General features: G+C 40.5%; 1 protein-coding gene across 7 annotated transcripts; it reads left to right on the forward strand.

Annotated features, from left to right (window-relative positions):
- The first annotated feature begins 1,009 nt into the window (after positions 1-1,009).
- LOC107674672 (ELAV-like protein 3) lies at positions 1,010-16,610 on the forward strand. Of its 7 annotated transcripts, none has more exons than XM_016468727.1 (7): positions 1,010-1,238; positions 6,745-6,961; positions 7,049-7,152; positions 10,121-10,274; positions 11,201-11,429; positions 11,840-11,878; positions 12,506-16,610. In XM_016468727.1, the coding sequence occupies exons 1-7, from the start codon at positions 1,230-1,232 to the stop codon at positions 12,852-12,854; spliced, it is 1,101 nt and encodes a 366-aa protein (XP_016324213.1). In that variant the 5' UTR covers positions 1,010-1,229; the 3' UTR covers positions 12,855-16,610. The 7 variants fall into 7 exon arrangements, with proteins under 7 accessions (XP_016324213.1, XP_016324215.1, XP_016324214.1 ...); XM_016468729.1 differs by having other exon boundaries at positions 12,527-16,610; XM_016468728.1 differs by having other exon boundaries at positions 11,204-11,429.
- Positions 16,611-16,812: the final 202 nt, after the last annotated feature.

A 16,812-nucleotide genomic window follows, 5' to 3' on the forward strand; every position in this document is an offset into this window, starting at 1 on the left:
GGAAACGGGGGGAAGGGAGCTTGAGATAACAACCGCTGCAATCAGTGTGTGTCGATGTTTAATATCAGCTCCAATGAGCAACAATAAGCAGACATGTGCATTCATTCTCAAGTCTCTGATTTTAGGTGTCGCTGGACATTATGTCAATGACATTATACAACAACATTAATAATGCATGACATCTATATGACATTGACAACCAAAATGATGTCTTAATCCATATTGTAAGCATTGGCCTGTGTGTGATTATGTAACATACGCATTCAACACACACCTGACATGATAATATGGTTGAATAAGTACGGGCAGGTATTCAAACAGTGGGCTGTGTTATGACCTTCACACAGTAATGCCTTCGCACAGCCATTCTGCCTGTGAACAAACGCCGGACTCATTCACGGCATTCTTAGAAATGCAACGCGTCAGACTGAGAAGATGGAATTTGTGAAGAAGAGCTGCGCTGCAAGGACAAATAATCAAGAAAGGAGAAAAACGAGGCTTGAGTAAGGGGATGAGAGAGATAGAGTGAGGGGTAAAGAGAAGGAGAAAGCATGGCTCCTGTCTTTTTCTGCACCCATCTGTTCGGAGTGCAGGTGGAGCTCTATTCACTCAGCGCTGCATGAGTGTTGGGGGGGTGGCGGCTGGAAGAAAGGGAGGGCAAAAGGAAGAGTGGAGAGATGGTGGAGGGTGGAGGGACGGGGGGCTCTCGGTGATCTCTCCTGAAGGGGATAATGGGAGAGGAGCGCATTGCAATGGCTGCCATGTAGTACCCTCCCTGCACAATTAGCCAATCAGCAGCAAGCTCTGCCAGCCAGAAGGACACATAAAAGAAGAACATTGCAGCAGAGACACAGAAGGAGCCTGCGAGGAGCTGGGAAATACACAACAGCAGAACCACAACACCCTCCCCTGGACACACCCTACTGAGGATCACTGCTTCTCTTTTTTTCTGAACCATCGCCCACGCCACGCGGAGAGAAATCTCTCTCTCATCATCGTCCTGAAGAAAACCCCCTTCTCCTCTTTTTCACACTGCTGAGGAAACCTACAATCGCACGGGCTGAGCTTTCCTGCCGAAGACTGTCGTTTTTCCTTTTTCTTTTTTTTTCTTTTCGTTTGGAAACTGACATTTGCGATTCTCGAGCCACGCCACGGCGTAATATCTGCAAGACGGCCTGAAGACCTGCGAATTGAAGGACCTAGATCACTATCATCTTTGTACATCAAGAATGGTTACTGTAAGTATAACCCTTTTTCGGTACCCTAATCTCATGACAAACAATAACAGCATCACCACAAAATAAATTTTAACACTTAAAATATAGGGTATTTAAATACAAGCTAGCCAAAACATACACACAGCATTTGGTCAAACATACTGGCACATCTAATTCCGTAAACAAGATGAACGATTAGCCCAGGGTATAAGTAATGTGATACAGGCATGCATGAGCATCGCTACAGACGAGCTCGCTTGGCTTTCTGAAGAGAATCAAAACAATGCTTTCTCCTGCCGTACTCGTCACAAATCGCAATACGTAAAACCCTTCGCAACATACATTTATTCCTACATGCGCTAATTAAACGCATTCAAGCGATAATTAGCCATTGTTAACAAAGAGCGCTGAGGAATTCCTCAGAAATAGCTGAGGTGCGGCGGAGGCAGAAGGGCGTAAGAAGGCACATGCCTCGCTCGGAAAGGATGCTCGAGACTGAATCTCGGAGACAAAACACGATGCCTCGGAGGCTGAGAGCCCATCGAGAGCAAAGGCAAATAAAAGGGTCGAGTCACTCAGAGGGGGAGGGGAGATATTATGCATCCCTTGGTTTGGATTGAATCAGGCAGGACGAAATTCCTAAGGCTTGGGACGCTATATTAGAGACCGCGAGAGAGGAAAAGGTGAGAAGTCATGTGATGTATGGGAAAGGCTAAATATCACACATTTCTAGCGATATCTTAGCGAGTTGCGCTTTTTCCTTTTCCTCTCCAAAAATATAAACACACCGAGAGTGTAAATAAGCAATAGGAGGGGAATACAAAGGCCTTGAGGGAAAGCGTTTTGGGCGTGTCTTCTCTAAAAGAAGACAGCGATGCTGGCACTCGCACAGAATCACCATCTCCACGTACAGTTTTCTGGGTGAAAACATTTACAGAACAGCTTATTTGAATACAAACAGGTATTTGAAACGGACCCGCGGGCGACTGTTTAAAATGTTAAGATTAATTAATGACGTTAAATTCTTCAGGTCTGCTCTACATGACGCGTAGTATTGTCAGGATGACCGTCTTTGTTTCTTGTCCGAAAGAGGCGTTTAGTATCACTCTTGATGATACTAAACGCTGGATTCGTTATAATGGCGACTCGTTTAGTAATAATTCATTTGAACACTTTTTGAAAATGACACTAAACCTTTGGCAGCCACACAGCATTTTGCGTTTGAGGTTAGAGGCCTCTGGTGCTGACAAATATATTTATTCGTCTGCTGTGAAGGACAGCCTGCCTTGTTTTAGACTGACCTCAAACAAACGGCGATACGAAACGACGCGCTTCTCTTTCATTTGAAGTCTCAGTCGATGGTGTGATGAATGAATGACGGGCCCTTCCTTCGGCGTGTTGTTCCGCAGTCCTCCGTGAGCACGAGCCTCTACCGCAGTGCCAAGCTCATAAAACCGTTGAGTCAGATAACCTTCTCCAGGCGCGAATACGCAATTCAAGGACAAGGACATCACAACGATACACAGCACAACACAACACAACCGTCTGAACACACGAGCTCGTCATTAATTGTGAATAAAGAGGGTTGCCAATTAAAGAATAAGACGGCGTTAAAACAAAAAAACAAACACGTTTGACAGTAACTTGTATACGGTCAGGCCGTTGCGCACGTTAAAGGATCACCAGGCCTCGTCTATTGTGAATTTAAACGGTGATTATTTTGAACAGGTGCAGTACAGAAACTAATTTTACAGACAATAATAATCAAATTATAACTGCTAAATATTAAGACCAGGCCATTTAAGTATGGATTTCGGTTAAGAAAAAGAAACTGTCAACTACCTAGAACGGAATATTATACCGTTGTTAGATATGCAGTTGTTATTAATTAGCTAGAGGCATTTCCTCGATGACATTATTTAAATGTACATTTTTTAATTATGGTTGCTATTATTGTAATTATTATTATTTTTAAATGGTCTTGTAGAATAGAGTAAAAGTGAAGACAGTTGCAATGTTCATTGTTCCCGGAGAGTCCCGCAGCCTCTGTCCTCGACACAAAGCGCTACTGTTTACATTAATATTCATAGTGCTGCCATGGTCTCTGTAGAGGAGGAACGGGTGGCTCTTTTGTTCGCTCTTGTCAATACGTTTGTTTATTCAGCAAAAAGGAGCTCGGATTTGTGAATGCCCACAGAGCACACGCGCACTTGTCCAATCAAAGGACGAGAGGATAACGAGTTCAAACGATTCGTAAACGTGTTTATTTGTGAAGACGACATCAAGAGCTTAATGCCCACTTGATAAAACGGAGCCCGCGGCACCAAGGATATTTTGTAGGTAGTTGTGCATGTTGAGCCACTCCCGAATTCAGCACTCTGGATAGCGACCGAACAGGAATAGCCTACCGGAATAGCCTACTGCTGGCGCCTTTTTTTTCTCCCGTTAAACGTTTCTGGCGTTCTTGTAGGCTTATAATAATTTACATAAAATGGCAAAAAAATACAAAAATAAATACTTTTTAAATAAAACAACGCTATTTGGGGAAATACAAGAGAGACTTGTTGTATTCGCGTGATAAATCAATTATCTTTCGCGCTGCAGATTTTTTCACGAGTGAAATTAACCCAATTCACCGACAAAATTAAATAACAAAGAAAGGGTTTATCCGTTCCGTTTTGACTTGTGTCCTGTTGTTTTACAGCTGCCACTGTGATCCCTTAAACTGCAGTGAGAGTGTGGCTAATGCCTTTTGTTTAGGATAATCCTGTAATCTGTTACTGAAACAGCCTATTGGCAATCCAACATTCCCTTTTCAGTCAGGAGGCCCGTCCAGACACGTGCGTTTATGAATTACAAATGATAAAATTAAAGTCTGCATTAGGCGTCAGAAATGTCACGAGCACAGATTAATTTTCCAACGTTTACAGATCATGCTGGGAATCGCTACAATGGCAGTCTGCAAATTAATGTTGACATGTTACATACAGCTACAGATTAGATCAGCCTGATGCTTTATTTGTTTACCTCGCTGGATCTTGTGCGAGGCTGTGTTTATTTTAAGAAAATGGCTCCCTCACTGCACAGGGACATTAAGGAAGTGACGTGAACCGATAGTCTTCACAGTCTGATTGCTTTTGATCTCATGCTGCTTTCAGGCCTGTTTTTTAAAAAGCATTATCTGGCATGATGCGTTTAACATAGTAAATGTATTTTAATTTATTGTAATATTTTAAAGTCATCTACATTTTTATTGAAGTCAGTCTCATCAAGAAAAAAAAAATGACGGCAGCTATACCATGTGGCTTTTCTATAATATAGCTATGTTTTTTCTTACATTTGTATATTGTGACATTCAACAGGACAATTTTCTAAAACAAACAAACCAAAAAAAAGTTTGACAAGGCTTGACGATCATTTCTGCAGACTCTAATTACAGACTCACTAAGAGGAATCTTTGCAGTCATTTATCCTTATCAGCGCGCTGATATGAGATTTTGCGTATGAGATGCAGGGCTCTTGTTTGCGTGTGAGTCTGGACCCTTGTGTAGGCGGTGCTGATGCAGTGCATTAAATATTAAGGGAGAACTCTCCTAGAAATAGAAAAGTACAGGCTGGGACGGGAATGTCAAAGCCCGCTCTGTGGCCACATTTTGTTTCGTAAGGCCTATTTTTAATAGCGTACATTCAGGGACAGTTGATAAGGTGTGTGATGTTTAAGCAGTGCAGTGGAAGGAACTCCAGCAGTAAGCAGTCTCTCGCCTGTCTCTGTGAGTCATGTATTTTGGGATGAAGTGCTCTTCCACCTCTACCTCTGCTGTGCTGGTGCCAGTATCTGGGCTGTAAGATAGTGTACGTGTCAGTCTGTGTGGCCGAAGAGCCTGTGCGTTGTGTAACTCACTACATTCATCGCTGAGGATGGGTAGCTTGCCATAGGGAGGTTTACTTCAGTTCACGAATCACATTTGCCCTGATCCTGTCACTTTGTGTCAAGACTCACTCTGTTTGTGTCAACGCGTAGACAGTGCTTGTTTGAGTAGGTTTGAGTATGATATTTCCCAGGCTATACAGGCTATGGGCTACTGCCCAAGCAAAAGATGCCATTTTATTGCCATTTGTGATCAAACGAACACACTTTTCTTGGAAATTCCTGCTCGGGTGACAGTGAAATTGTCAGTTTTGCCTAGATCCATGTTTGCAGTGCTTTAATAACTCAGCTCTCTGAGCTTTCTCCTTGTCAGTGTCAATTTGGCTGAGATATAAATTCTGGCTGCCCCGAAAGCTTATTTTATTAATGCAAGACAAAAAGTGATTTTAACCGAGTGCTCGAACATGCACACATACATGCGAGGTTTGCTAAAAGTCAAGAAGCCAGCCAATAGCAACAGTCGTCAAGCTGCTGTTACCTGGGCAACCTGGTTAGAGGTAGGGCTCAAGGCAAGAATAAATCATTCCACTGAAGAGACAGAGCATTACAGAGAGATGAGAGTAAGAGGCAATACTGAAGGGAGAACAAAGGATCAGACTTCCCACACTACTATAAATTCTCCTGTGCAACTGAACGTAAATTTTTAAATAAAGTGCTTAATTAGATATCAGATACAATTTCATGTATTTCCAATTACATTCCTGGAAGGATCATAAAAACAAAGAGCGACACTTGTAGCATATCATTCTGCCTGTTGATCGTGGGACTCCAACAAAAAGATCACGGATGCATTGTTAATTAAGTTGGTGAGACACCCTGTTCCACCCCAGGGGCCGTTCTGGGGAAAGAGTGCTTTCAGTCAAATAAGGATGACTAATACATGAACATACATTACATACGCCAATTTGTAAATTCTGGAGAGTAGCAGCCTTGGGAAAAATACAAAGAAAAAAAAATTACAAAAGAGATAAAAATGACAGATTGCTTTTGGTACGGTGCAGAGCAATGGCTTTGAGAACTCCAGTCGTGCGTTGTGACAGAAAGGGACCGTTAAAGACTGAAGTAGCGTCTACAACCTGCATACATCTGCTCTTTGAAAATCCCCTATAGGCCAAATTAAGCATCATGTTGCGCTCCACAGCAACACGGATGAACCGAAGACCCAGACACACACGCACACTCACGCTTTTCACATAAACAAGGTGCCAACGCCATCTTCTGATCTTTATTTGTCTGAACTGCATTTTCTTAAAAGGAAATTTTAACAAATTAGTGCTAGCATTTATGTGTACTTTCATGCCCATCCTCTTGGAGGCTTGTGATGTAACGCTGTTTGACCCTGGATAGCATAAAGGGGGCTGGGAAAGAGTGAAAGGACTGTGACATCTGCAGGGCCAGGGGCTGATGGAGAGAGTTGAAGTGAGGGAGGAGGTCAGAGGAGGAGGGGAGGTGGGATATTGTTCTCCTCCGGCCCTCTACCACTCAGACGCATTGATTTTTAACCTCTCATCCAGGATGCAAAGCATTACGCCCCTCAAATTATGCGTTTTCATCCAAACTACACCATCTTAGTGTAATTTGTCATTTTTCCACCTGCAGATAATTAGCACCATGGAAACTCAGGTGTCCAATGGTCCGAGCGGAACCAGCCTGCCTAACGGCCCTGTCATTAGCACTAATGGCGCCACAGACGACAGCAAAACCAACCTGATCGTCAACTACCTGCCTCAAAACATGACCCAGGAGGAGTTCAAGAGCCTTTTCGGCAGTATCGGAGAAATCGAGTCCTGCAAATTAGTCAGAGACAAGATTACAGGTAACCATGTGATTTTGTCTTGATTCTGTAACGAATATTAGCATTAAAGCACCCTTTTCCAATGCGTTCTCGTTCATATTATTGCAGGCCAGAGTTTGGGCTATGGCTTCGTAAACTATGTGGATCCTAACGATGCCGACAAGGCCATCAACACGCTTAACGGTCTCAAACTGCAGACCAAAACAATCAAGGTAAGAGAAGCTCATGAAGCCCACGCTCTTCAATCACTCGATGGGGAGGAAGTAGAGAAATAAAGCAGAGCCCAAAACAGACGTGACAGCAGGAGGGGGGGAGAATGGGAGGGGCAGGGGAGGAATTGGTGGTGGGGACAAAAGGAGCAAAAGAAAAGAGAAAGTGGAGGTCAGAAAGCAAAGGGTTGTGCACAGAGGTGATTGTGATGGAAATGTAATTAGGGAGACGCAATGTGAGGCTTGGAGGTCAACACGGAGAGCCCCATCTGCCTTCAATCTTGGCTAATTAGGGCCTTCTTTGTCCCCAATTCAGCTGGGTTTTGGGGTGGGGAAAGGTCTGCCTGGGCTTCTGAAAGCGAGTGATTAAACAGTCGGTCTGCTCCTCCACCTGATCACCACACATCAAAGCCAAGGCAAGAATCAGCAGTTAAGCAGCTTTAGCAGACTTAGCGTAGGTTTGCATGTGCTTATATTGGGGATATGCATGTAAATCATATGATAGGCCAAGATGACCATGTTTCATATCAGAGCAGTTTCATTCCCTAGTCTAATTTGAAACCGTAACACAGTTATTTGGTGAATAATGACTGCAGTCCATGGGCAAACATTATTGGCATAGTTATTTTAACAACACAGAGTCCGACTGCTATTGTCCTAATCGTCTTGTTTGTTCAGTGCATTCATCCAGCTTTGCCACTGTTCTCTGACATTCAACGTTCGTGTGCCCACTGCCCTCAAATCCTTAAGCTGGGCAAATGTCATATTTTCCATGTCAATACAGCATTGTTATAAAGGTAGAGAGCCGATAGCGAGGATGGAAGGGAGGGCGTGAGCGAGGGAGGGAGACGGGGTGCAGGAGCAAAGGCTAGGAAAGAGCCAAATGCCAATGACAGGATTAGGGGCCATTTGGGCTGCAGGCACCATCTGTACTGTGGGAGAGACAGGGAGAGGGTTAATTATGGGGCAGCAGCCCATCCCTCCAATACATCTCCCCCCTCTAGTCTCTGCTGTACACTCACCCACTCACTGCACAATTACACCCCTACCTCAACAATACCGCTGCTTAGTCATACTGGCCTGCAAGACACAAACACACATATGGTGGAAAAACACATCATTCTGCCAAGGTCTCATGGCGAAACATGCAATAACTTGGTTGGGCGTCATAAAATGGCTTGAACACATTTAAAATAGACTCTTGTTTATGATAAAAACAAGTTTACTTGCTTAACTTTTTTTTTTTTTTTTTTTGTAATCGCTTACATAAAGGTCATCAGATTCAAATATGCCAATGTGTGTTGAAAAAAATGAAATGAAATGCTTTGTTATAGAGCCCATTATTGAAAAAAAAGGTTACAGACAGAAATAAATTCTTTCTTCTCTATTTATAATTTATTTAAATTATATAAATATATGTAAAACTAGTAAAAAAAAGAGTATTGGTAAAAAAGAGTATAAGGCTATATGGTGCTATAAATGTTTAGAAAAATTATAAAAAGTACGTATTGTATTATATATGCAATATAAAGTTAATTAAATTATATATTAAAACAATATATTAGTAAATAAGTATAAAAAAAAGAACATTGGTAAAAAGACTAAGACTATATGGCAATACAAAAAAAATACAATATATATTATATTACATTATTACTAGTAATTAGTATTGGGGAAAAGGCTATAAGTCACTATAAATGTTAAGAAAAACAACAAAAAGTACATTATATTATATTATTATGTATATAAAGTTGATTCAATTCTATATACATAAAAAGTGTATTTGTGAATTGTAAAAAAATTGTAAAAAGACTAAGATTACATGGCAATATAATTTGTTTGAAAAATATATAATGTATATATTATATATGCAATATAAAGGTAAATCAATTATAGATCACAAATAAAAAATAAATTAAATAATACAAATTTAAGTTCTAGATAAAACATGCCCATGTATAAATGAGAAGTATTAATTGTATGTGTAATACTGTTGAACAGAAACAATCATACTAGAATATTCCAGACTTTTCAGAAAGTGAGTGCGTCACATTTCCATTAGCATGAATTGGTATTGTGCTTTTTTATTTTATTTGCTTTGTTTGGTTTTTTTTTCATGGGGTATTTTGTGAGGACATGTGTTGGGGAGTTGTCAGGGACGCTGGACATCTTGTAATCTGTTTACTTGATTCGCTGGTTGCCAGAGGAGCAGTTTCCCCTTGAGAGAGAACACAAAGGAGAGATGGAAGAGAAGGAGGGGCCAATCTCTTTTTCTCAAAAAACCACATGCGCGCACACTGACACCATCAATCAAAGTCAGCCCCTTTCAACCAGAAACTCATAAATATACGTATTTTATGAGAAAAATCTGTTCGCATCTCAAATACAACCAAGACGTCTTGGTGGGGGATTTTTAGGAAATATAGAAGGGAATATAAAAATGAGATCAATATTTGAACGTCAAAACAAATGCCTAATTGGACTTGATATTACATGACACGTCCCAAAGCGGAACAGGTTCTAAATACTGCTGTCTTGTGGAAAATCACAGCTAGAATAACAGCCCATGATATCAAATTTTCCTCATGACTCCCTGAGGGAGCTGGTCTCAAATCAGCACAGAGGGTGTCGATGGATCTGGGGGGTGAATGTGAGAGTGGGTTCGTGTTTCTGCTGTCAGGAGCAGAGTGAAGCTGAAGTAGCGTTTAATAAGGGAACCGGGTTTGGTTCGAGTGAAGTGCGCATAAGAGACGTGGATTTCAAGGAAGGAGGGATGAGAGAGAGTGGGCGGATGTCTCTCCTTTGAGTGTGGCAGTGCTGTGACATATCTGCTTCGACTACACTTGAAAGTTTGCACTGCTGGGAGTTTTAGGATTGTCACAGCTGTCTTGATGCATGCTTCTTAATATTTCTATTAAAAGAAATCCTAAACTGCAGCTCGTTGTTTTGTGTGTGTGTGCGCGCGATGTAGGTGTCCTATGCCAGACCAAGCTCAGCTTCTATACGCGATGCCAACCTGTACGTGAGCGGGCTGCCCAAATCCATGAGTCAGAAAGACATGGAGCAGTTGTTTTCCCAGTATGGAAGGATCATCACCTCACGCATCCTGGTAGACCAGGTCACAGGTAAACGTTACCTCACTTCCACAAACAGCGTAGGCACCCTGGGGGAGGATTAAAAATCTAATTAAAGCTCTGGATGTGATGCAAAATAGCAACAAAAAAAAATGCTTCACAGTCAACATGAAACCAAAATGGACCCCCCTTTTCTTTTTTTTATTTTCTTTTTTTTAATTTTTAATGCACATTCCTGGCAGTTTTATTTTGATATTTTGAATTAATTTAATTTCAGTCACAGTTTTAGTAATAATTTATGTATATGTTATTATTATTTTTTAAATATGACTATATATTTTGTATTAATTTTAGTTTCAGTTATTTTGGTATGTTAGGTTAAACTAAATGAAAATGATAAATGTTTTCCTGGCAACTAGCTTAAATAAAAGTTTTTTATATTTTATATTTTAATTTGGATGGATGGATGGATGGATGGATGGATGGATGGATAAACATTATGAGCAAAACCACAAATCCTTTGGAGATAAAGGGATTAAATGGATAAAATGAATTAAATAAAAAATACAAGGCAGATCAAATTAAAATTAAAACTACAACCTCAAAAAAATTTTAAATTAAAGAATAAAAATTTATATTTAAATATACAAGTATGCATTATTCATCTGTGCATTTGAATAAAAAAAAATCTAAATGTCAAAAACCATTTGTCCTTTTTCATTGATATTAATAACATTGTGTTAATCAAAAGCCAACTTCCCAATGCATAAAATCAAATCCCGCTTCGCTGAGAAATGTGTTACAGTATGGAAATAAAATGGTTTGCATTGAAAATAGTTATAATTTTTGTCTACTTTGTAAAGTAGATCATAAAGTACTAAAGTATCTAGTCTGGTTTAACCCTGTGACCACATAACTCACTTATCTGCCATTCATTTGTGTGACGGTGCTAACATTGCCTTGCTTTCTGTCTGGAGCAGGTATATCGCGCGGAGTAGGCTTCATTCGGTTCGACAAAAGAAATGAGGCCGAGGAAGCCATCAAAGGCCTGAATGGTCAAAAGCCGCTGGGCGCCGCCGAGCCCATCACCGTGAAGTTCGCCAACAACCCCAGTCAGAAGACGGGACAGGCCTTGCTTACCCAGCTTTACCAGACAGCTGCTCGCCGCTTCACAGGCCCTCTGCACCACCAGACTCAGCGCTTCAGGTACTGCTCCCACCTGCAGCCCTCACCCCTCACCCCTGCCACTCCCTACTCTTCCTCTGCCGGTTTTCACGTTCACGCCATCAGGGGGATTTCGACAAATCCCAACGGGTCTAACTGAGACAGTGCGTACATTTTTAAAAGAACTGCCCTGCTTAGAGATAAAACACTGCATGTGACTCAGTCATGGCATGGATGCATTCACAAGCATTCATCGCAGTACTCTCAATCCATCGCCTGAGGGCTCTGTAAGCATTGCATTGGGCGAGCCGCTGCCTGCTGATTGGTGGATGCAGTGCCCAGTAAAGAGCTCCCCCTGGTGGCTGAAGTGGCTGCTTGAAAACGCTTTGCTCTTGTTGTTGGATCTTGCAACTAATATCTTCACCTCCGTCACTCTCCCTCTTGCATTGCAGACTCGACAATTTACTAAACGCCAGCTACGGAGTCAAGAGGTAATTTCCGAAAAAAGGTGTCCTTTCAAAAGCATCCATGCCTAAACAAGCTCAAACAAAGTACCCGGAATACCACCTGCTGACTTAAGCATTAACATTACAGATGAGATTTGAGAAAACACTTGTTTCAGTAGAGTAGATTGATGTAGCTGATATCACAGCAGGACATTCTGGCATGGCTTTGTTGAAACTTTTTGTTCTTTTGGTTGATTCCTTGATTGAACTGATTTGTATGTATTTCTGTATTGAACTAACATTATTTATTTTTTTCAGTTTTGGTTGCGTTAATGTCTTTTTTCCACCAGCATGGACATACAAGATTCCTTTTGCGTCTCCTCTGTTCGTTCCAATTTTCCGTTGATTTGTTTCTGATTTGCCTTCATCCCTCTCTAGGTTTCTGTTTTGCTAAGTATCGTGATTTTGTTGGACATTGTGAATTCTGTGTCCTATTTCAAACAGGGACTAGAGTTTGGCTTGGTCATCCTAGTTAATACAATAGTTGCCCATTTTCTTACCTACTTAAGGCTGTGGAGATCGAGTGTCCGGTCCTCAAAGAGACAAAAATGGCAGGAACATGTGGTAATGAGAAGCACGCTGTGCTGAACTTCAGAATGACACCCATGGTAGCTCTCCTTCTTTCCTCCCCAGATTCTCCCCTATAACCATTGACAGCATGACCAGTCTAGCCGGCGTCAACTTGACCGGACCCACCGGAGCCGGCTGGTGCATCTTCGTCTACAACCTGTCCCCAGAAGCCGACGAAAGCGTCCTGTGGCAGCTCTTCGGGCCATTTGGCGCCGTCACAAACGTCAAGGTCATCCGTGACTTCACCACCAACAAATGTAAGGGCTTTGGCTTTGTCACCATGACCAACTACGACGAGGCAGCCATGGCTATCGCCAGCCTCAACGGCTACCGCCTGGGCGACCGCGTGCTGCAGGTCTCTTTCAAGACCAGCAAGCAGCACAAGGCTTGAAGGAAGGCCTAGTCACTACTGCTCTTTAACATGCAGGGGGAGCTACTGAGCTCCCTGTACATTCACTCTACATGGGCCTGGACTGAGTCTCTCTCTAACACACATTCGACACACACACACACACACACGTTTAGTTGTTTTGAGCAAAAATACACGAGTAGAGTCATTTTTCTTTTCTCTTTACACAACATGCTAGTCCTTCCTAACATTTGCCTGCATTGAATTAGCAGAGTTGTGAGGCGGGGCTGGGCTGGGGAAATCCATGAGGAGGGACAGTCTAATGAATGTGACAGAGAATGTCTGCAGAGATTTAATTTAATTCAAGCAAAGAAAGAGAACTGGTCAATGAAAGGAAAAAAAGTAAATCAAATATGTGCAATTTACCTAAAAATCTTGCCCTGGTAACTCTCCTGTCTGGCTTCAGAGGATGTAGTCACTTTTTTACACTTGGGCATTTTGAATCAGTGATTTTTTAAAAAGAAAAATTATTAAAACAGTGTTCTCGTATATATATTATGATATAACTATATATTCAACATTTAAAGTGGTTATAATAGCCAAATATGTAAGCATTTTCTAGAACTTTGATTACGGTTTCCTGGCTCTACATTTGGTTGCAACCTTGCCTTATGGCACCACACACACCTTACTTGAGATCTAACCCAACAGCCACTGAACAAACTGTGTGGATGGTAGTCACAAATCGAGAGGTCACCCGGGGGCCATCACTTCAGCACACTGAAAGACAACATTCATCACAGAGACACTCGCACATACATGCACATGCACATACGCACCTCCACCGGAGGGCATAGCAAAACATCACAAAACATGGCAACCTAGAATCTCCTCATATCTTTCCACTCTGAGTTTTATATAGTTAGAATTTAGAATCAATTCCACCACATGCAGTTGTCTGTGTAACTAGGGGCATTTCGACAGTGTTCCCATGGTGATGGCATTTGGAATTCTTTTGAAAGTCTTTCAAACCAATTACGAAGGCCGACTGCAAAATCCAGAACCATATTAGATCATTTTAAAGAGGTTTGAATGGCTCGGGAATAGGAAAGGCTGTGTGTCAGCTCTTTGAGCTGCCCATTTTATAGTGAATGAGCTGTTATGAAGGTCAGGGGCCACTGGGATTGGTCGTCCTTGGTCTTCATAACTTCTTAGATACATTTAGCTCCATTCACTAAACAGAATTGCATTATAATTCGTTGTCCCAAACAGGTTTTAGCAGCCCCTACATATCTAAACAACTACATATCAAGCAAAAAAAAAAATAATAATAATTTTGTGTACTCATGGCCCTTTAAAGCAAGTCGCAGCCCCATGAGCTACACAAAAATTCATCTTTTTTTTTTTAAATACTCATCTCATAAATTAAAAATTCCCTAGATACAAGACAATGCCCAAGCTGTCCACAGCCCTGCGATAAAACAAACGAAAACTGTTCCATGGGGAGAGACATTGCTGTAAAATCGCAAAACTTCACATTATATGAAGAAAAGAACTGAAAGATGTAAATGTGTGTTCAAATCAAGTGACATTTTGCTTTTCTAAATAACGCTGTGTTAGCCAAAGAGGATAATGATCTCTTTGAAAGGATTACATTAGAGATTAATATATTTTTATATCTATGGGGGAAAAAACAAGACCTTGTGCAACATTTTTACAGATTCTTAAATCGTGGAAATCTTTGGACACACCGCATGGCTTTTATTTTCAGAGTTTTCAACTTTGGGGAGAGAGGGCCAGTCTGCGGTGTAAGGGAGGGGATCGGAGGGTTGGGGACTAAGACTTACATGCAGTGAAACCATTTCATTTTCAAAAATACAAAAAAAAACGAGAGAAACATATGAAACATTTAAAAAAGAATCAGCAGATAGGTACATGTATGCATTACGCAGGAAAAACGATGTTACCGTTTCTCTAAAGTGATGAAAAAAATCAAGTGTTGCTTCAATGGCGGTGCAGTGAAGCTCGAAAAGGCGTCACATCAAACACCCAGAGCATCTCATCTTGTATTGGCAAAAACAAAAAAGAAAAATCACCTTAACGCTTCAGCATGTTCAGTGCACCAAAAAAAGTTGAAAATTGACATAATATAATGTAGCTGCACTTATCAATGTAATCAATTCTCACACAATAATCCATATATTCACCAGTATGTCAACACAACAAGCAAATGTCTATCATTGTACGGTCTAGATTTTTTTCGTTTTTGTTTAATTTCCGCTCCACATATCTTCTGTATTCCACCATCATATCGTCGACACCTAATTTTGCTCCTTTGCACAAGCACTAACCAACCAAGGGATCTTAGCTTTGTCACTGATGAAGGGAAACAAGTGTGTGACCGCACACACATATACACTTACACTTACACACAACACATATCAAAGTGTCTAAGCCTTCAACAAAATTCCCATTGTATCAAAACTGTGATACACCTTGAACTAACCCCTCTCAGCTTACACCACATTAACATCGCAACACATTTTTCTTTCGCTAACGCTAACGCAACTTATCCTGGAACTCATCGGTGGTGTGCCCTAAAGGGGACAAACATCCTAGACGTAAAGATTGGTCCACTCTCTAAATGAGCGATGGGGTAGATACAGTGACCAGGGCAACCCTGTAGTGCACCTGGTGACCATAGGGAGGTTTTAGCATCATCCCTCTGGCTGAGTGTCCCAACGAACTCTTTAGCTACACCACTCCCCCATCCCCTCAGAGAGCCAATGACAATGGCAGGAAACAAACATAGGCTACTGCACCGCTTGAGCAACTACAATAATAATCATTAAAAAAAAAGACAAAAAAAATAACAAACCTTTCCTATGGAACAGTAAGTGCAATGTGCTTCGTTTTTATATTGACTGAGAACAAAAAATATATATATTTTTTAAAAAAGAAATTAAACCTCACACTGAAATGGTTTGCAGAATAGTGAAAGGATCTAATGTAATGAACAACAACAAAATGAAAAAAGTGTTAACTAACAGATTCATTAGGAGAATCAAACAAGCACCAAGCGCTCTGGTCTCTAAAAATGTCCATTATCTCTTCCTCCGCCCCCTTATCAGTGCTCTGACCATGCAAGCTAAAACAAACAGCCATCTATGGTAGCGAAAAGAGCAATTCTAAAAGACCGTGAATGGAATACTGTCTAAAATTTCATCGGTTTTAGCCCATGTTGATTTCAGAATATCGTTTTTCCTGTAATTTATTGATTTACTTTACATATCAGAATCACACGTTAACTTAGCGTATTTGTGTTGTTGATGTTGCCATAGAGGACACACGTGGGTCGAATATTTTGTTTTGGTTCCTTTTATTGGGTACGATTTCTTGTATTTGTTTCCATTATTTATAATTAGTTGCTGTTCTTACAGTGTATGCAGGTTTTAGAATTAGTTAGAATTATTTATTTTCAATCAAAATGTGTTTAATTGTGTTTGTAAAAGTCTGTGGTAGCTTTTGTTGCAACATAAATAATTTAAACTGAAAAAAATATCAATATAGCGCCAATGAACTTGTATTATTTGGGCGACTTTAAGCTTGTAGTTTTAACTTATTGTTAACTTAAAAACTATTTATTATCATTATTATGATTATTATTATTGCCTCGTATGAAAGTATGTTTTGTGTATATTTATGGTTTATTTCATTATATTTGCAAGTTTAAATACTTTTCATTTTGCCAAAATGTGGTTACACCTTTTTGTTTTTCTTTAAAGGGAACAAATAGATTAAAAAAAATAAATAAAAAAACAAAACAACAAAAAAAAAACTGCTTTAGAATTACAATTTGGAAAAGTTCTTCATAGGCAAAGAATGCACTGCTATATTAAACTAATTGAAGTGTATAAACATACATGCTGTGTGCTAGATGTTATGCCTTTAATGCCTGTGTTTTGTTTGTCTTGTTAAATGAAAACCTTTTGATTATTTA

This window comes from Sinocyclocheilus anshuiensis, unplaced genomic scaffold (assembly GCF_001515605.1).
Source record: "Sinocyclocheilus anshuiensis isolate Anshui unplaced genomic scaffold, SAMN03320099.WGS_v1.1 scaffold152, whole genome shotgun sequence".
NCBI lineage: Eukaryota > Metazoa > Chordata > Actinopteri > Cypriniformes > Cyprinidae > Sinocyclocheilus > Sinocyclocheilus anshuiensis.